Source organism: Dermatophagoides pteronyssinus, unplaced genomic scaffold (assembly GCF_027571235.1).
Source record: "Dermatophagoides pteronyssinus isolate colony J.1.1.1.1 unplaced genomic scaffold, Derpt_VIB-CSIC_2022.12 sq0002, whole genome shotgun sequence".
In the NCBI taxonomy this organism is placed as follows: domain Eukaryota; kingdom Metazoa; phylum Arthropoda; class Arachnida; order Sarcoptiformes; family Pyroglyphidae; genus Dermatophagoides; species Dermatophagoides pteronyssinus.
The window spans coordinates 1,133,634-1,155,915 of NW_027461526.1; the positions used below are offsets into that span (position 1 = coordinate 1,133,634).

The 22,282-nt window shown below is 26.0% G+C and overlaps 1 protein-coding gene across 1 annotated transcript; it reads left to right on the forward strand.

Moving 5' to 3' along the window:
• Nucleotides 1-5,233: 5,233 nt before the first annotated feature.
• LOC113797378 (uncharacterized) lies at nt 5,234-15,926 on the forward strand. The gene is made up of 2 exons (XM_027347742.2): nt 5,234-6,852; nt 14,891-15,926. The coding sequence occupies exons 1-2, from the start codon at nt 5,505-5,507 to the stop codon at nt 15,703-15,705; spliced, it is 2,163 nt and encodes a 720-aa protein (XP_027203543.2). The 5' UTR covers nt 5,234-5,504; the 3' UTR covers nt 15,706-15,926.
• Nucleotides 15,927-22,282: the final 6,356 nt, after the last annotated feature.

Genomic DNA, 22,282 nt, shown 5'->3' on the forward strand with positions numbered 1-22,282 from the left:
TGTGATTGTTTAAGCGAATCACAATCTTTGGGAATAGTAGATGAAAGAAAAATCAATAGATTCATAGATGTGAAAGTGTTGGTTATCATGACACAAAATGACGAAGAAAATTCATTTCAGAATTTGAGTTGGCAAAATTAGAAAATTAAAAAATTCGTTTGGCACAACGACATTTGTAACCGGTGGTAAAGTGATAAAGAAAAATGCTAAACAAATTGAGAAAAGGAAATATAAAAAAAGAGTTAAAATTTGAGAAAATGTAATTTTGCCACTTCATATTAATTTCGATTTTTTGACTTTATTGTTTTGATTTGTTTCTTCTTCCTATTTTTCGGGTAGAATGAAACAATGGCAAAATGTGTCTGCTGCTTTTGGCAGGCAGATAATAGTTTTAGAACTAAATTAAGTGTATATGCCATCTTATTATTAAAACTTTTTTTTGTTGAAAAATTTTTTTACCGGAATTTTAACAGATTTTCATTTTGTTCGTATAGTAAAAAACAATTTAGAAAAAGTTGATTCCATTGAAAGAAAAGAATAAAGAAAAAAATCTGTTTATGATTAGAAAAGTAAGTGTAAATTTTTCTTTAAAATTGAAAAATAAAGATCTTGATTTTTTTCTGGTTGTTGTTGAAATGTATCTTGATTGTTTATTGGTTCAATGCCATACGGTCAGCCATTCAATCGTTGTGATTGAAAGAATTTTTCTTAACAATTATGATGATGATAATAATGATGATAACGATAACGATCATGGTAATTTTCTTACTAACTGTTTTTACTGTTTTTTTTTCTCATTTGAACATCCTCATAATTATTATTTTCAATGTTTGTTTATGATAAAATCTAACTGAAACATTATAGAAAAAAACATATAATAGATTAATGGAATAGAAGAATGACCATCATCATTGTTGCTGTTGTTGTTGATGATGATGATGAAAATGATATTTGTAATAATGATTTGCTAACAATAAAAAAATTTCATACTTTTTTTCTGGTTTAGATATTTGATATTCGACTTTGATATAACATTGATGGTTGATGATTCGGGAATCATATCATCATCATCATGAAAGAATGAGAATGACAAAACATCATTCGGGTTTTTTCTTGACATTATCATCATCACAATAACAAAAGGCAGTGATTGTTTTTGAAAAAAAGAAAACAAAACAACAATAAACAATAAGAATGACAATGATGACTGTTTCTGTCATTTGTCAAGCAGAAAGAAAAAGAGTGAAAAGGGGATGTAGATAGATAGATAACGAATGAATGAAGATAGGAAAAACCAAAAGAATATCTATCGAAAAAAAAGTCAAACCAAAGATATTCTTACGTTCGTTGAATATGTTGCTGTTTGTTTTCCCTTCAATATAAATTACTCAATGAAAACTGTATTATTTTCTGTTTGTTTCAACTGAACAAATGACCAAAACACACGAGCGAAAAAAACACATTATCAAAAGACATTCTTTTTATTTATTTCATTTTTAACATTCGATTTTCTTGTTCACTTCGGAAATCAGTTTGTTTCATTCTTTTCAACTTTTATCTATCTTTTGAAAAAAGTTTTGCCAGAATAAAAAGTTGGACTTTCTTTTTCGAACTGTCAAAATTCAAAGTTCAGTTCGTTGTTGCTGTTGTTGTTGTTAATGATAATGTTATAACATTATATTTTCATTACAATTCTTTAGATTCGTTCGATTCTTGATGATGACCTTATTTTATTTTCATCATTGTCATTTGAATATCAAACAATAAGTATGCTTTGCAATTAAAACAAAAAAAACAAGAACAAAATTGGACAAATTAATTAATGATATTCAAAACAGCCAATGAGATTTTTGTTTCTCAAGTAAAGATGTTTCGAGTTTTTTTTTCTTACTTGATTACAACGATGGAACGATATCATTTGTTTACAACTTGTCCATGATTTATGATTATGGTCATTTATTTCTATGGAAAATTTCAAATTGCTCGATAATTTTATCATTATTTTTTTATACTCTTCTTCATCGGATTCTTACGGAAATTGAATGTAAATACAAATTTTCTTTTTCTTTTTTTCTTGATTATGATTTTAACATTGAACAAAATATGAAAAAGAAAATGCAATCAAATGGAAAATCTTCGCTATTTGGAATTGATTTTTTCCCAAAAAAAAAAATATATTACACTAAAGAACAAATTGAAATTTCCGGTCACTTAAGTATCTGATTAAGCTATACATTTATTCATTATATTTGTCATCATCAAGGTTTTTTCTGCCAAGATTCTTAGGATAATTTAAAAGAATTTTCATTCAATATTTATTTGTTATTCAATGCAATGATTGCATATTTTAAACGGAAATATGCAATTATGCTATTTTATTCTTGTTAAAATAATCATTTCTTCTTTTTTTGTTGAAGAACTTTTGATTTGAACGAAAATTTAAAACACATTCAAAAGAGGATATTTTCTTTCTTTCTGCTTAAAATGAGAAATAAATTTGAAAATTTGTACCAATCATCATCATTATCATCAAAAATTTTTTGAAAATGAGAATTTGGGTGAAAAAAATCATTGAAATAAATGAAAAATGAATGGCTATTTTGGGCAATTCAATAAAAAGCCAATAATTGAAAGGAAATTTATATCATTTAAAAAATTAAATCGAATATTATTCTGCTTCTGGAAAAAATTCTGATATTTTTTTTCAAAATTTATTCATTTCAAAAAAATTGATTTAATTTCAAATTGTATCGATTGCACAAAAGATTTAAAGTTTGTATTTTTTTTCTCTCACTCAGCAAAGCCAATTAAGAAAGGAGAAATCTTTCTTTTTTACTCATATTTAGATGATGTAATTGCGTGATATATGTTAGATTCTCCACTTTTTTTTTTGTTCCAAATTAATTCAATTCATTCAATTTTTTTTCTTAACTTTCATCTAATTCTCATTAATATTTATTGTTAAAAAATTTTAAGAAGAATTCGAAATATCGTGACATGAATTTAATGCAAATAGTGTTAATAGGAATATTATCGTTTTTCGAAAATGAAAAAGTGTAGACATTGGAATTTATTTCGATTTTTCTTGTTTCTAATTTGATTGGAATTAGAAATTCGATATTCAACTATCATTTATCATTCGTATTCATTGATATATATGGTAATGGGCAATAGTTTCATTCACCTTGTTTTTTTTCTTATTTTCATTAGAATGACAGAATTCGATTCGAATTCTTTTATGAAATCGGATCTAAAGAATGTTGAATAAGAATTCTTATTGTTGATATCTATACAGATTAACAAGGAAAATCATCAATATTGGATAATTGAAAAAATTGGTCATTTTTCATTCATTGTGAGTAAGGTATGAGTCATCTATTTTTTTTCGATTAAATTACGAACAAGTTTTTATAAATTCTAAATGAAAAGAATCAAAACGATCGCGACATCTGTCGTCGAAAAATGTAAATGCATTCTTCGAACTTCAGAGAATTTTTGAAATTTTGATTTTCCATTTTTTGATGTTGCAACATAATATTCTATTTTTATTATTTTTAGCTTTTCGTAATTCTCTTTTTTTAAATAAAATAATTCTGTAATTATTTTTTGAAGAAAAAACAAGTTAATCTACACGAAAAAAGTATTCTTTTTTTCGTTATAACTGTTGTTTCTTGGTTAAGGTGATTTGCAAAAAAAAATAATAATATTTTTGGTTTTTTTATCGCCTACATTTGTGTTGTTTAGCTTGAAAGGAAAAATAATACTAACCTAATTCTTTAAGCTTGTTATTGTTTATCCACACACACACACAATGTATTTATGTATCTTGGTATTCAATCAGATCTGGGTGAGGAAAGAGAACTAAGTAAATTGAACAATGTATTCTGATTATTGATAATAATTCACATTGCACAGGCATCGTGTGGTGTTTCACATGATTGGCCAACAGCTACTATAATTCGATTAAAAATCAATTTTATTTTTGTGTATTTTACTTGTAGAAACAATACATCAATCAATTAAATGAACAACATTTCCAATTATCATTATAAACATTGATTAGATCATTTTTTCTTTATGAGAAATTTTCAACAAATTCGTTCTGAATGAAGTCTATATCTGGATTCTATCACAAATTCGGTGTATGTGTGTTTCTATCAAATTAGAATCTCATCAATTAATTAATTAGTAATTGTAGTTTTCTCATGATGGGAAAAATGAAAAATACCCGCACATGTTTCATGTTCTAAACAAACAAAAGTATTTTAGTATTTTAGGAGTAAAAAGTGAATAAACACCGTCAATCATTTACATCTGGTTTATAAATTTTTGATGAAAATAAATAAATTTTTAAATTAAATTTTTTTTGGCATTATAAATGTCTTCACCAGTTTTTTAGTCACAAAATTTCCATATAATTTGCCTGAAAAAAATACAAAAAAAAACTTTTGTTTCTCAGAAAAATATTCAACCATTTCAATAATTGACAACCAAAGAAATAGATAAAGATAAAGAATAAAATGATTAATATTGAGAGCGAACAAAAAACAATGACAATGAACATGTGAATAATACGACATTAACAAATGAATGAATGAATGAATGAATGAAAAAAAAAGAGAAAATAATTAAACAATTAGTTAATTAGTTAATTAATATGCTTATGCAGTTGTAATTAACAATTTAATTAGCAAATTAGTACACATACACACAATTAATACACATTGGAAAATTGTTTGGTAATATATAGGACACACTGATGATGATCCAACATATTGGTAAAGTAAAGTATTTTTTCAAAAATTATATTGATTATAATTTCTCTCCATTATTGTGGCTGATTTTCTGTTTTACAATCATTTTGAGAAAAAAAATGCGCGAAATTTAAATTCCAAATGAGTAGTGGTTAAAAAATATGATATATATTCTCTCTTTATTTTTTCATTTTCATTGAAAACAATTTCCTCTTTTTTGTTTTTGGTCTATGTGTATGTTTTGTTGGTGCGTTACAGATTCTCTTACGCACATCCTTATTATTAGTTTTTTTCTCTATCCCATTCTTCTAATATACTACTACTTCGAGAATTTCAATTCGTATATTCAATTCAATGACTAGACGCACATAAAATAAATGGTATTCAATTTAAATGTGTACCACCATAATTATTATCAACATCATTTTACCGCGATTACAAATTTTTGTTTTCACAACCTCTTTCTTTCTCTCTATCATCGTAATCATCATCATCATCATCATCGTAATCACATTCGTCGTTTATCAATGATAGTGTCAAGACAACAACAGTTCATTGAAACTAAATGAAAAATAATCTAGCAATTTAATCAAGATTTTTTTTTGTTGAACAAATCGTCAACGTTACCTGTATTTGTTTGTGTGTGTGTAAATTTGTAATTTTGAAAAAATCAATCATTTTTTTCTTGTTATTTATCATGTGATTAGAAGCTTATTCTTATTGATCCGTCGGTTAGGATATAAATAAGCAATGAATCCTACTGTAATTCCAAATGATATTAGTAATGATGATGATGAAATTAATAATACAACAACAATTGCAGCTGAAAATTCTACCAAATTTATAAAAATGACAAATAATAATGAATTTGATTATGATTCAAATAATGAAAAAATAGCATTTAATTCCTCATCAATAAGAAATTCACCGACAACAAAATCAGATCTTCAATTATCAAATTCGATAACAAATGATTTAATAAAGACTTTAAATGAAAATCATAATAATGATAAAAATAATATGAATAAATCCACAATGAAGACAACGACCAGACAGAATTCCAATTCATTTATGATTGATGTGTTAGTAGGCGGTGATACAAAATCATTTTCGTCGGCAACAAAATTGTCGGATAAATCACAATTATATAATGAATGTTCAATAAAAGATGATCAATCATCTTTATCATCACCACAATCATCATCACCGACAATGACAACAACGCCAACAACATCACAATCATCAATGATTAGTGATCTATTATGGTCACAACAATGGCATGAATTGAAACGTATTCAACAATTGTATTATGAAAAACTTTATTCCGATTCATCATGTTCAATTATTAATCGACAACAATCACAGGAAAATCATCTATCACAATCATGTTCTTCAACATCCTCATCATCATCGTCAACATCATCATCAACATCATCATCATTGATTTCTAATCGATTTGGATCATTAAATGATAATAATGATAAACAATGGCAAGATCAATTACTTGCATATTATGCAAATCTATTTTTTCAACAACAAACTAATTCATCAATTTCTTCATATGCTGAATTTATGTATCGTTTAAATTCATTAAAAAATTCAAATTCAATTACTTCACCATCAGTAATAATGAATGAAATGAAAAAAAGCAAAATAGCCACCGATAATGATGATGAAAATGTTAAAATCGATGATGATGATGATCATCATGATGATCACAATGTTTATGAACTAAATGAATTTAGTGATAACAATAATGGTGATTGTAAATATTTGAAAACAATCGATTCCTGTAATAATAATGAGATGTTGAATGAAAAAAGAAAAAATTCTTCTAGTCATCGATTATATGAATTATGCTCAAATTTATCACAATCACCTAAATCGTTATCATTGTCACCACAACAACATTCATCATTAACAGCAGCATCAAACGGTCAGATAGTTTCATCTAATAAAATGTCCATTAATGATTTGATGAATGAAAATCGTAAATATTCAAATGAAAAAATAGTATTAGACATTCCGAATTCATTGAATGATCTTAATTATTATTCATCATCAGCATCACAATCACGATCATCATTACCATACTGTGGTAAGTGTAATGTGTTTATGGTGTGTCAGTATGTGTATAAACGCCTTGTTTCCACATATGATTGAATTTTTTGTGCCCAAATAAAAACCATAATTGCTAAAACCAATTGTTAACCAATTATTGCGGCAAGGTTAAATAATAATGATTTATTCAATTAATTTTGTTTAATTAATTGATCTAATCGATTAGACAAAATTAGATAAAATAACGATTTGGTTGATTGATTTTTTCCAAAAAAAAAGTTTTCTATAATAATCAACCTTGATCTTAATAATAATAATAATATTACACTAGGTTTTTGACATCGGAAACAGTGTGAAAAATTGGTTGTCATGTTTTAAATGATCTAAAATTTCTATTTTTTCAAAACAAATTAATCAATAATTGCCAAAATACTTGAAACATTTCAACAACAAAAAATATATATTTCTCGTTCACTGATCACAATTGCGCCATTATTATTTTTTTTTTTTTTTTTTTTGAAATGAATCATTAAGTCACTGTTGTCAAAGAGAAAATCAGAAAGAGTGAGATAGAGATATTGGTACTTATTTGATATCTATTTAGGGAATAAAATAAATTATGAAATAATATCGATATGGGGAGAAAAAAAAATTATCATTGTTTGTTTGTTTGTTTATTTATTTTGTCAACATTTAAACAACTAATTAGTATCGAAATTCAGAGATATTAATTACACGCGCGTACTTACACACACACACACACACACACACACCTATTTTGAACATTTATATTTTACTTGAATTATTATTATCAGTATTGATATTGATTAATATTTAATATCATAAAACATATGTATCGATAACAAATATTGACTTTTCCTTCATCATTATTTTATTATTATCATTATATCAACATTGAACAATATTGATATTTCATTAAAAATAACCGACATGTGTGTCTGTGTTTTATTGATATTTGCTATATATCTTTTTTTGATATGGATACACATATAACTAGGAGAGAGAGAGTAATTACATAATAATCATCAACAAAATCAGCTTTTTTATTTTATCGTCATCAATTGATAATGATAATCAATAGAAAATATATCTAAACTAAATATTCGTTATTTTTTCTTCTCACTCTCTTCTCTATTCAATTTAGTTTCGTTGCTAATAATAACTAATATTGTTGTTGTTGTTTGGACATTTAATTTTTTTTTCTTCTCAATGTTTGTTCTGATATCAAATAATTTATTAATTCATTTTTTTCTATTATTATTATTATTATAGATTGTAAAATGATTTTTTTTCCTGGATATTTTGGTTACATGTTTAAAAATAAATTTGTAATCATATGATTGATTTCAAACAATTATTGTGTTTGTGAAGAAAATCTATATTGTTAATCAATGATTTACTGAAAGAAAATATAAATAAATCTATTGCAACTGGATTACGACATTCAATAGGCTTGTTAAGATCGGTAATGGGAAAAAAAGAGAGAAAAAAATTAAAAACCAATCAACAGAATTAATGTTATATCTGATTAATAAATGGGGTTTTTTCATTTATGAAAACAAGGAACTCTAAATTCATAAATGCTTAGAGTCAAAGTAATTCTATCCATTTTAGTTAATCCAGATTTTGTCAGTAAAAAACATTGCAAACACACATACAATGGTATGATTTTTTGATTCACATTTGATTGTTTTCGATTGCTTCAATTTCAAGTTTCAGGGATTCTTATTCATATCAAATGTACACACCAACACACACATACATTTTGAGACTATTAAGCAATCAATTTTTAGTAAATTTCAATTAGCCATTCCATCTATCTTTTTTTTCTGTCTCTTGAATTCGCCTGCTTTCCTAATTATACAGGAAAATTCGTTCTCCGGCTTTTGAATCACCAAAAATACACTCCCCGTACACATACAACACAAATATAGTCAAACAGAAAAAATACGATTTTAATTGAAAATAGTCACCAAACAGATATATAAAGTCGGTAGGAACAAAAAAAAAGAGAAAACGAAGCAGTGAACGAAAAATAAATAAAATTCGACAAAATTAATTTAGCTAAATAATTAATGATGAATTAATTTTAATTGCCACCGCTTCTGTTGCTGTTTCTGTTTTTTTTGTTGTTGTTGTTGATGACTGCCATCATCATTATCCATTATTTATCGCCCATCGAAATAAATGAATTCATGTATGCAATAATGATGACAATTTCAAATTTTTTTTTCTTTTTCTTCTCATCATCTGCTTTTTTATTTCGTATTACGGGGCGTCGTCCACTAATTTGATCATCATCATAATCATCATCAAAAATGATTACGTATGATGACGATGATGATAATGATGAAAAATAAAATCAGAATAAATGCTCTGTTGTTATGTATATATGATCATAATGATGAGACATTCATAGCACGTTCGTCCTCCCATTTCCTCAAAAAAAATAAAATAAAATTTAATGAGTGAATAAATAAATAAATGTGAAAAGAAATTTAGTAATAATAACAGAAAAAAGTTTCATGCTAACTAGATAGATAGATATGATCATATCACTAATGACAACGACCATTCCATTTAATTGTTCAATGAAGCTATTATATAATGATTCTTAAATAAATGTATACATGAATGAATGAATGGACATCATGTATAATCAACATCATTGATAGTGGTAGAAAAAAAATAGAAATCTATTAAAATCTATTTAATTCAATTCGATTAATTGCCATTTTTATTTTAATGATGAATAATTATTTCGATGATGATGGCGATCCATGCAATTCTATTCAAGCGGACAATTCTATTCATGCCTATGATGTTTTCGTTAATATTTTATTATTATTAATGATTTTTATTTCAACAAACTAATTGCTTTTCAATCGAAATTTTGTTTTTTGTTTATAATTTATAATTGAATGATTTCATTTGTAAAACATAACGATCATTTTATTTCTATTAAATGAATCATATAATCATTTAATGTTGTTTCATTTTCGATTATAATAATCGATGATGATTGTAGAAAGATGAAATTAAAAAATATATAAATAAAATGAAATTCTCATTTTTATTACCAAAAACGATTTTTCGGCTCCTTTTTTGTTGTTGTTGATGACGTTATTTAGCATCATTTATCACTAATGAATTAGCAATTCATGATTATATCCATCAACATTATTATCATTATCATCATCAGCAACTAATGATTGTTATCATCAGAATAAATTGGAAAATGTTTTGGTTTCTGGTGCATTTTTTTCATATTTGATATTTTTTCATCTCCTCACTAACTGTTATTAGATGACAATAATATAGTTGATTGATAATGAATCTCCTGTATCGGAGGAAAAATTTTCCACTTTTTTTTGGCTTCGTATATCATGATGTTTATCATTTTGGATAATATAATCCCAGTAGCAATAAGAAAAAAGTTTTGACCATCGCTGAAAAAGCAACAACAAGAAAAGGACTCAATCTAAATTATTGAATCTCACATATTAGTTACTTTGAGCCTTCAGGCTAATCATTCATTAATTTTTTTTATCACTAATTGAGTTTGATCTCGTTCATCTTTTTTAAACGTGTATTCAAATAATGTTGCTGTCCATTTTTTTCGCTTTTAATCAAAATAAACTTACATTTATGATTGGTTTTACTCATCAAAAGCTTTAAAAGTGTTGCTTGTATTCATTTTTTATTTTGCTGACCAAACAAAAAATGCTGTTGATTATTATAATTGGCTTTCTCCATCTATTTCAATCATTCCATTAATTTGATGATAAACAGTGGGAAACAGCTTCGTATTTTCCTAATGATCAAATCAAATAGCATGGCCGATTTATATATTTAGTCACCATTAACACATAAATTTTTTTTTCGTATCGATTAGCAAGTAAAGAGAGTAATATCCATTATAATTATCCGGTATTGATTCAATGTTGTTGAAATTGTTTTTTTTTCTCCTAATTATAATTAATTTACATCTGACATGGAATGCATGTTACATGATATGAATATGGAAAAGAAAATCATTTTTTTCTTTCTTTCTTCACTTCTCTTCAACTAAATTCAATTGCCTAATATCGAATAACTACATTTTTTCTCTCTCTCTTCCAATAATTTTTCATATTAAATGATAATTATTTCCATATGATTTTGCCAAATATTTATAATTATAATCATAATTAATTTATATACATACCTGGTGAGTTTTACTGTTAATTAAAACTAATCAAATTGAACGAAAGAAACAGCACAAAAACAAAAATATTAAATTAAAATAATTCGGCCATCGAAAACAAAATAAAAAACATTAGAAAAAAATGTATATAATTTAATTAATTTAATTAAATTTTCATATCAAAATGATGAAATATCTATATCATTCATCAAACTTGAAACTCATTAAAAATATTTTGGATCATCAAAGCTGTCATTGCTGGATTCATATATGTATTTCTTTATCATCATCATCAAATTGTATACAAAAAAAAGATAATTAATCCAAGATAAACAGAAAAGATAATCCAGACTTTTTTCTCCCTTTTCTTTATCATTATCAATTCAAATTGAAATTCTTTATCCTACATATCAACAATTTTTTTTTTTAATAATCATTAATTGAATTGTACATATCATTTTTCTTTTTAATCATAATCTCCATAATTATAATAATGGTAATTATCGTCGTATAGATTGAATTATTCATTTTTTTGTCGATTAATCCACCATCATGGACTACATTATACTTACCATATCACTAATGAATTTTCTGATTATCCGATTCAAAAAAAGTGAGAGACCAAAAATCTAATTATAGAAACACAATCATTGTCATTAATGTTCAAAAATTATTAGATTTTATTTCTTTGATTTATTTTGTTGTTGTTGTTGTTGTTCAATGTCATCATTGTTTAATGGATATTTTATGAAAAAAGATATGTCATTACTGGATTATAATATTTTGAAAAAAAACAGTCTGTCTATATGTCGCAATATATTCAACAACAATTGTTATTATAGCTTTTGGATATCTTTATTTCCCATTCGAATTTAGGTGATCATAATTTGTTTTAAAATGATGATAATAATTACACAATTGAATATTATGATATGAGCTATTCGATATTTGGTTTCAATAAAAAAAAATTAATGAAAATTTTTCAACAATATTGATGGAACCAAACATCGATGATTACTTCATGATGACGACAATTTCAATTAATTTGAAAGCTGTAAAAAAAATTTCATTTTAATTATAAAAATAAGAATTCACACATTCTATTTGTTCATTGTTTTCAACAACGTTTTTTTTCCTTTTGCTCATACAAATCCATTAATTTTTTTCTATACATACCATTAAACAAGGTTGTTAATTTCATGACAATCATCATCATCATCAATGATAATCATTTGGCATCAATGAGTTATATTGACGATTGATTTGATCGTTTTCGATTTAGATTCTAATTATCATTCAATTAATGTTTTTTTGTTGTTGTTGTTTTTATTTGCCCGTCTATCCTATGTTTTATTATTATCATTATTTTTTCCAATTTCGAAAATGTTTATCGATCGATGAAAAAGTTTATATAGCAAAAATATAATTGTTTATCATTCGTGCATCATCAATTTCGAATTTTAATTGTCATTAATTTTTGTTTTGAAGAATTTTTTTTATGAGTATTTAATCTTTAAGATTGATTGAAATTAAAAAAAGAGATAATGATTTATTTGGTGCTAATGATTCTACAGTATTTGGATTGACATACATTGAAAAATGGAATTCATCTGGATTATAATTTCATTCATAATGATGACAAAATGATGGTAATAATAAAAATAAAAGAAAAATGGCAATCATTCGATCATTAATGAATGATGATTATTATAATCATCATCATCATAAATAAGGAAAGAAAAGAATTTCGAAAATTTATCATTGTAATAATTTTTTTTTGTTCATCCAAATTAACCCCTCTATTTGATTGGCAAATGAGCAAAAAAAACTGATTCAAATTGAATCTCGATGATGATTAAGATGATGATGATGATGATTTGGGCGTTAATGACGCTGATGATTATTATTATTATTTCACAAATTGATATTACCATTCTCTCTCTCTTTTTCTGTCCAACCATGTCTATCAATCAACAATCTCAATCATTATCATTCTATTCGGTAAATAATCAATGTCTGTGTATATGCGTGTGAAATGGATGAAATTGATTTGAATCTATTCGGGTTTTTTTTTCTCATATATGACAATCAAAATAATGATTTTAATGATAACTATTATCATTATGATTGCACTGTAATTGTGAAGAAATTTGTTTATGTCTCTCAATTCTCATCATCATCAACAATAATAATGATAATAAAAATAATAACAAAAAAAACAAGGACAACATTATTGAATCAACATTCATATAGACATACAAACACATATATATCAAACTAAAATGGTTTTGTGATTGTAATTGTCTATTAATCGATAGAATGAATGTTAAATGAATAAATTGAATCGAAACAGATAGAGAGAAAAAGAAAGAGATGGAAAAGAAATTGTTGTTATCACCATTTGCAATTAAAAATTAATTGCAACATCAGATCTTTGATGATGATGATGATGATGATGATGATGATGAGGATTCTGTTTAGCTATTAATTGGAAATCCTGAAATTAGATGGAAAAAAAAGTTTTCATCACCAACATCATTCATTCATTCTCTATATATAAAAACAACATTTAGATTGTAATGTAATGACGCCACTAATAAAAAGGAAAAAGAAAAAATAATATTCCGCTTCGATGCTCTTTTCTCTTTTTACCAATCCCCTAAACGTTTTTTCACTTTGAATGAAATCGGAATTTGTTGATTTTTCCTACACTTAACATATATCAATGGATAATAGACCAATATGGCGAAAAAAAAGGTGAAATCAATTGCAAAATCATTCTACTTAACGATCCATCATCATCAACAACAGCATCATTATTATGTAATACAACAATGTTTTTTTTTGTTGTTGTTGCCAATACCGGATTTTATTTTCATCATTCAAATGTAATTGTGATCAAGATTGTCCAGCTGGAAGAATAATTCATTCAAAATCAAATTGAAAAGAAATTAGTGTTAACGATCCTGGAATTGGTTCGAGAAACAATTTGTATTTGAAGCTGATGTTAATGATCGAATGACAAATCAATATCAATTTTATTATCCTTAATGATGATATAAAATAAATGTTATTGAAATAGCAAATTTTTTTTAGCAAACGATTGTATTCGATCGGCAATATCCGCAATTACATAAAATTCATGCTATACAGGATTCAAACAATTGAATTAGCAGCTTTTTTTTCACCAAAGATAAAAGTACTAAAGGAATATCCAAATTTTCCATAAAATGAACTCGATTTCAATTGAATCCATGTTGATGAAGATGATGATGAATGTGATGAACATGATGAAAAGAATCAAGCTAGCTAATTATTCGCACCATTGACCATCAATGTTTCTGATATATACTATGATAGGAGAATAATGAAAAGAATGAAAATACATCAAAATGAATAGTTGTTGTGAATTGAAATGTAAAATAATAATAGCATCCTCTTTGTACTTACACGGAGACACATGCACACTTCATACCATACACCCGAATTGGACCTTATCCATTCATTCATTCAACTAATAAATGCAATTAACTATAGAATAATGCTTTCCATTCATTAGGAATTCGAAAAAGAAAAAAAAACAAATTATTCAGTATTGCACAAAAACACATAAACACTGATGATGATGATGACGTTTCACTAAATAATTATCACAACGGCATCTTGGTTATATAATTATTATCTATTTTTTTGTCTGAAATTGATGATGCCGATGATGTTGTGTAAACTAATGAGCAAAAAAAAAAATTTTAATCATCACAATAATAATTATGAACAACGAATTTATTTTTGTTCTTGTCATTCGTTTATTTGTTTTTTTATTATTCTGCTCATTAATATTCTTTTCTATTTTTTATAATTTTCACAGATAAATATGATCCTTTATCTATAAAGTCAAAACATCAATCATCTCATCATTATCAATTAATTCATGATAATAATCCGTTGACCAAAATGAATGAACGATCACCATCACCACATTCGATTAATAAAGCATCTTTTAATGATTCAAATCATTCATCATCATCTTCTGCATCATCATCATCATCATCAGCAGCAACAACAACAACAACATCACCATCGGCTGCAGCAGCGGCTGCTGCAGCATATCATTTTTCCAATATGTTTCGTAAATCAAAACGTATACGTACGGCATTTTCACCCGGACAACTATTACGTTTGGAAGAAATATTTGAAAAAAATCGTTATGTTGTCGGATGTGAACGTAAACAATTGGCACGTGATCTCAATCTATCTGAAACACAAATAAAAGTTTGGTTCCAGAATCGTCGTACAAAACATAAACGTGAAAAACATATTATCAATAATAGTGGTGTAAATGTAAATCATGGCCATGGCAATCATCATAATCATCATCATCATCAACTTAATCAAACACAAAATCTATTTGCATCATCTTCATCACTTCGATCACATCATCAACATCCAATTCATTCACATTTGGTTAATGATGAATTATTGGCAGCAAAAAAACTATTCATCCGATCAAATCCAACAACAACATCATTTCGATCATCATCCTCATCCTCATCATCTTCAACAACATCAACAATCAAATCGAATAACAGTGGTAAAAGTATCGGAAATGTTTTTAATAATTTCAAAAATTCGACCACTACATCATCATCTACTGAACAACGAAATACATTAATGGCTAAATGAGGAAATTTTCTTTTTTTTTGTTCGTTGTTCAAATACAAAATTCATCACTCAATCAATCTTATTCACTTTGTATATGTCTTTGTATGGAATTTTTTTTCCATTGATTATTATCTTTCAAAAAAAATCTATCCTTTTTCCAGATTTTATCATTATTATAATTAATATAACCGAAAATGTATCGACGAGAAAAAAAAATCGAAATAAAAATATAATTTATTTTATTCCATTTTTGATTCTGTTTTTTAATGCCCGAATTGTCTGTATATTTTTTATTGCTCACATCTCATTGATTCAAATGATAATGATCATTGACAATCGATTGAATGACGATGAATAAAATCAATAAAATAATGATTCATTAAATTATATTTAATGAGCTGATTAATTTCTAACAATCTAATGAATAGTTAGCGTTCAAAATCAAAAAACAAACTTGTCATCCAAATTTAGCGTGCGTTTCTATGCAGCAGTTCCGCAACAAATTCACAAATGTCCTTGATAATTTCTAAGTAATTGATTTTCTTTTCTTTTTTTTTTTTTTGTTTGTTAATTGATTGTCTGTCATTATTCATATAAGTTAATTGAAAAAAATTCCAAAATAAATTTTTTTTAAACTCACCAAACCTGGATTGTTTTTGATAAAAATCACCACAACATGATAATTATCTCATTTTGGATTTTATTAATTCCAAATAAATAAATTTCACTTCTGGCTGTATTTATCCAAATTCAAACTCCAAAAATCCACTTATTAATCTTTCACCGATAATCAATTTTTTCTTTATGAATGAAGAGAAAAAAACAAGAAAATTTCCATTCCATTTACAAATTTATCATCAATTTATAGTTTCGTTTCAATTCAATAAAAATAATTATGATATGGTGACAATTAGGAACAATATACAACGAAACGTCATTGAAAAACTTCCCGTAATATTTCTTTATTTGTAGTGATTAAAATTAAATGGAACGCAACGGCAGAAACTAGAAATTGAAAAAAAGAAACCAAATAAAGATGGTAAAGATCTTGATGGGATCTTTTTTAAATAAAATATAAAGATAATCATGTAGGATAAAAATAAATCTCAATCAAACTGAATTTTATTAAAATGATAACAAATTTTTCAAAAAAAAAAAAAAAAATATAGTAAAAAGAATGCTTTGAACTTGGCCAAGCCGACCGAATAGCAAACCGGTTAGAATCGAATAAGATTCAAAGAATTCCGTGCTGATAAAAAATTTGATAGATGACTGTTTCTTTTTCTATTATTTTTTTTCTTTTCTTTTTTATCAATTCACTTGAATTTAATCTTTGAAAAGTGAATGAATTACCCGTTAATGTTGTTGATAATTCATTTGAATCCATTCATGGTAATCATTTTCAATTTAATTTATCTTTTTAATCAAATATTTGTTTTTAATTAGCAGAATAAATTTGATGGAAAAACATTTTTTTTAACTAACAGGATGACATTATGTTTTTTTTGTTGATTGAATTCAATTCCAAATTTAGAGCTATATAGAGCCAATATTTTATAAATTATTTCATAAAATTAAATTTCTACATATAAATTCATTGTCAATCGAATAGTTATGGCGAAAAAGGATTGCTTTCATAATTTGAAATTACTGAATTCTTACAATTACTTATCGTGAACATTCCTTAATGAATATAAATGAAATAATGATTATTATTTCAACAAGTCTTTCGAAACTTTATTTTCTTTTTGTTCATCATAATAATTAGTGTTTGATGTATAATGGAGTTTACTTGCTTGTTGACGTTTGTTGTTGATTCATTCATTCATTCATCATTCATTCAATTTTGTTAATGATGTTAACATTCAGTCAACTGTGAAATCACAAATATGACAGACATACGGTTAGATAAGCCAATAATGATCTTGACAATTTTCCAAATTATTTATTGTAATTAGGAGAAAAAAAAAGTTTTTTTTGTACCACACAATTAATCCAAAAATAAAAGAGTTATAATGTTTATAATGATGGCCATCACCGTTTATGACAGCAATAATTGACATGAAAAACACGAGCATTAAAAAACTTAAAAATTCAACAATCTTTTTGTTCATCTTACGAGGAAATAAATAAAGTCGTTGCAAATATACTTAGTTAAACATATAAATAAAGCCAAGTAAAAATTATTAATTAAAAGCCCAAAAAAACAAATCTATCATTTCAATTTCTAATGCATTAATTTTACCTTTTATTTTATGCGTTTTTTAGATGTCGATCTTCACCTAAGTAATTTTTCTTTTTGTTACTGTTGATTTGTATTTTCTAAAAAAATTATTCGGCTTTTTTTTCTGATCATTGATTTTTTGATCACTGCTCTACTCTCTAAACATATGGCCTACTAATGTTAATTGCAATTATCCAAACAGACAGAAACATTGGAGATAACAATCATAACACAATCTAAAAGGTACTAAAAGGTCCTAGCCATTAAAAAAGCGACTCGATAATTTGCTGTTATGATTGATATACAGTGGTACCTCGGTTAACGAACACCTCGGTTAACGAAATTTTCGGTTAACGACGATGGGTCAGGAGAAAAAATTACCTCAGTTAACGATGATTTTTTCGGTTAACGACGATTTAAAAAAATCAATTTTTTGATTTTTTTGCGTATAATTTATTATAAATATTTGATTTTTTCAACAAAGACAACATCCTACTTATGAGAATTGATATCTAATCAAGAAATTTCATGAAAATTACAAGTTCCAAATATAATAATCGCTAGCCGAAAATGATTCTTTTTGGTTGAACAAATCTGAATTCCCTTATTCAGCTATGATTACTAACGATTCAAAATTCGCTTGCTTAACGATGATCACTGACAAATCCAAATTTACTAACCAAGCAATGATCACTGAAAAATCCAAATTTCCTAACCAAGCAATGATCACTGAAAAATCCAAATTCACTTGCTTAACGATGGTCACTAACAAATCAAAATTTGCTAACCAAGCAATGATCACTGAAAAATCAAAATTTGCTAACCAAGCAATGATCACTGAAAAATCCAAATTTCCTAACCAAGCAATGATCACTGAAAAATCCAAATTCACTTGCTTAACGATGGTCACTAACAAATCAAAATTTGCTAACCAAGCAATGATCACTGAAAAATCCAAATTTCCTAACCAAGCAATGATCACTGAAAAATCCAAATTCACTTGCTTAACGATGGTCACTAACAAATCAAAATTCATTTTCTAAACAATTTCAACTAAGTAACGAATTCAAATTCATAAACGAAACAAGTCCAACAAAGAATGAAAAGTTTAACAAATCTTATCGATCAAGGAATAAAATTCGATTGGTTATCAAAAAGTGCTATGGGAGAATATGGTTCATTTTTGAAAGATTTCGGATTTGAATAAGAAAACAATTTCCTGGGTTTGAATGGATTTAAAATTTGCAAAATTTCATTTTGAATTCAATCGTTTTGAACGAATTGAATCGTTATAAACACGTGAATTTGAATTCTTTACTGGCCATTGTTGGAATGGTTAAACAAGTGAATTTTGGATTTTTCAGTGATCATTGCTTGGTTAGTGAATTTTGATTTGTTAGTGACCATCGTTAAGCAAGTGAATTTGGATTTGTCAGAGAACATTGCTTCGTTAGTGAATTTGGATTTTTTAGTGATGATCTTTAAGCAAGTGAATTCGGATTCGTTAGTGATGATCTTCGAACAAGTGAATTTGGATTTTTTTAGTGATGATCTTCAAACAAATGAATTTGGATTTTTTAGTGACCATCGTTAGACAATCTAAAACATATTGCAACTCTTTTTTGAGAAAAAAAGGTAAAGAATTATGACAGTGAAGCAAACTTTTAAGGGAAGTGGGACATTTTTCATTTTTATCACCGAAAAGTGATGATTTCCGTTATCAGATCCAGTCTATGGATTAGCCTAGATAAGAACGAATTCAAAAATAATCAGTTTATTATGATTACATGGCTTTTTTCGAGAATTTAAGGTGATAATAGGAAATCAAGGTCTGAGGTCGGATCAATTTTATCCGCTCTCCATTGAAACCTATGGAAAATCGTACCTCGGTTAACGAACATTTCGGTTAACGACGGTTTTTCAGGACCCGATCATCGTCGTTAACCGAGGTACCACTGTAATTTTTTTTTTTCGTTATTGGAAATAAAATGAATAATTTTAAAATGTATCCATTTCATTTCAATTAACTTATTATTAATCAAATGGATGGTGAATTTTTTTCAAAATCATCATTATCCTAATGATGAATGAACAACTACAAAAAAAACTTGCCGCCATCTGATAATAATATCAAGGTTTTATTTTACTATGTGTGCATTTACGAATTAATTTACTGATTTTTTTTAAATTGTTTTCGAAACTCAATTCAATTCGTCAATCATCGAGTATTCGAGTATTTCATCGAAAAAAAAAGAATTTCGTTGCTTAGAATGTCATCTCATTAATAGTTAATGTATTTATGGATCATCAATATGGCCGGGAGAACTTTTCAAATAATAATTAATGACAAAATTAATTAATTATTGCACACCATACATAACAATCGGAATATGAAAAAAGAAATATTCTTTTTTTTTTTGTGTAAGCATAATAGGGGTTTCACACTAGCAGCAATGTGAATGAAATATTTCAAATGCAATATTTCACTACATTTCAGCCTTATGGACTGAAATATTGCATTTGAAATATTTCATTCACATTGCTGCTAGTATGAAACCCCTATAATTGAAATTGGCTGAAATTTTTCTTGTCTATTTATTTTTTACTCACATTAAATAATAATTAATTGATTGAATTTTGGCTTGTTTGTTAAGGTTAGAATTTCGCAATAACAATTTAATTACACGTTGCAAAAACAAAAAACAAAATGTCTCCACAATGTTGTCCCATGATTCATCACTAATTCTGACTCTTCATTTTTTAGTGAATGAAAATTTAGGCCGCCTTCATAATCACCAGAGTCTGTTTTTTAAGCTGCTAAATTCAATCTTTGAAGTGAAATAAAGGTAGATACCGACAAGAAAAAATAAAATTTATGGAATCTTTTTGCACGAAAACGAACAATGAAAAAGATCATCTTTTATCGAATGGTTGTGCAAATCTTTTTAAGAAAAAAATAAGATTTTTTTTTCTTGTAATCATCATTCGTAATGTTAAATACGATACAATACAATGCAATCAATTATTGGCCGCTATCAAATTGAATAAAAATCACAATTAATTTTTATTTTCTCAAATGTGTAAATCATACGAAAAAACATAAACAGAAAAAAATCAATCCGATTCAAAATTCAATTCAATATCACAATTGACTGACGAAATTTCAATATTATATTGGATATTGAATATGGCAGTCATATCATTTATGGCCATTCACACATTATTAATGATAAATCTTTAAATTGAAATTTAACATCAATTATGATGGTAATCATCATCAATATTATCACGAACATGTAATCATTCAAAGAAAATAACATGAAAAATTCAATCCGTTAGCATTGTAAAATAGAAAAAAAATCAATTTCATTTTAATTGAAATCAAATTAAATTTTTTTATTTCCATCAATGAAGAGAAAAAAACTTATTGATAAATAGCGAGAAAATTGATTTATTCAATGATCATTATTTGATTTGTGTATACAACAACAACAACAACAACAATTGCCATTACAATTGAATAATCATTTTGTTGTTGTTATTGTTGTTGAGGCCAAATGAAGAGAAAATAAAATTGAACAGACAAAACAAAACAATCAAATCAAACCTTCAGGCCATTATAACAGATTGTTGACGAATCAATTTCTTTTAATTTACTTAATTCTTGCAATTATTTTTATCATCAATATATCGATGATTTTATGATGGACAAATAGTAATCATTTAAAATTTTTTCTTTCTTTTTTTTTATTTCTTATTATTTCAACAAAACGATTGTTTGCTTTTCTATCATTGCAATTCAAATAACCGATGATAATGAGGCTAATTGTGAATTTTTTTTTATCCATTCAACATTTATGAATGTAAATTTGATATTTATTTTCTAAATATTAAATGAGATAACAAGATAGTGTGAATCAAATATTGTATTTGTTTCTTGCTGAAAAATAAATTGAAATTTTCATTTCAAACTATGGTGTCTAGTGTTTACCTGTCAAGATTATCATGATAAATTATTTAGAAATTAAAGGTAATTAAAAAAAAATAATAATAACAAAGTTGCTTAACTAAATTAAACAAAATTTCTGGTTAAACAAATAAAACCAATGAATGAAAAACAAATATTGGATAAATCAACATCCGTTCCACATTTTGTTATCTAATTAATTAATCCATTTATTAATTGAATTTCTTAAATTACTTTTATTATCTAATCAATACGGGAAAAAATCTTCATATTCATTATTAAATAAGATTTTTTTTTCTCATTTCCTTAATTCATATTCAAATTTAATTGATTTAAGCGATTTCGTTTTTTTTTGTTCTCACTCATAAACATAAATGCAAAATCAAAATGATAAAAACGAAGCAATA

Bases quoted from the DNA above. Each gene is read 5' to 3' on its own strand.
- LOC113797378 (XM_027347742.2), top strand. From the start codon at position 5,505: ATGAATCCTACTGTAATTCCAAATGATATTAGTAATGATGATGATGAA. The intron at 6,853-14,890 runs GTAAGTGTAATG...TAATTTTCACAG, and splicing joins ATCATCATTACCATACTGTG to ATAAATATGATCCTTTATCT.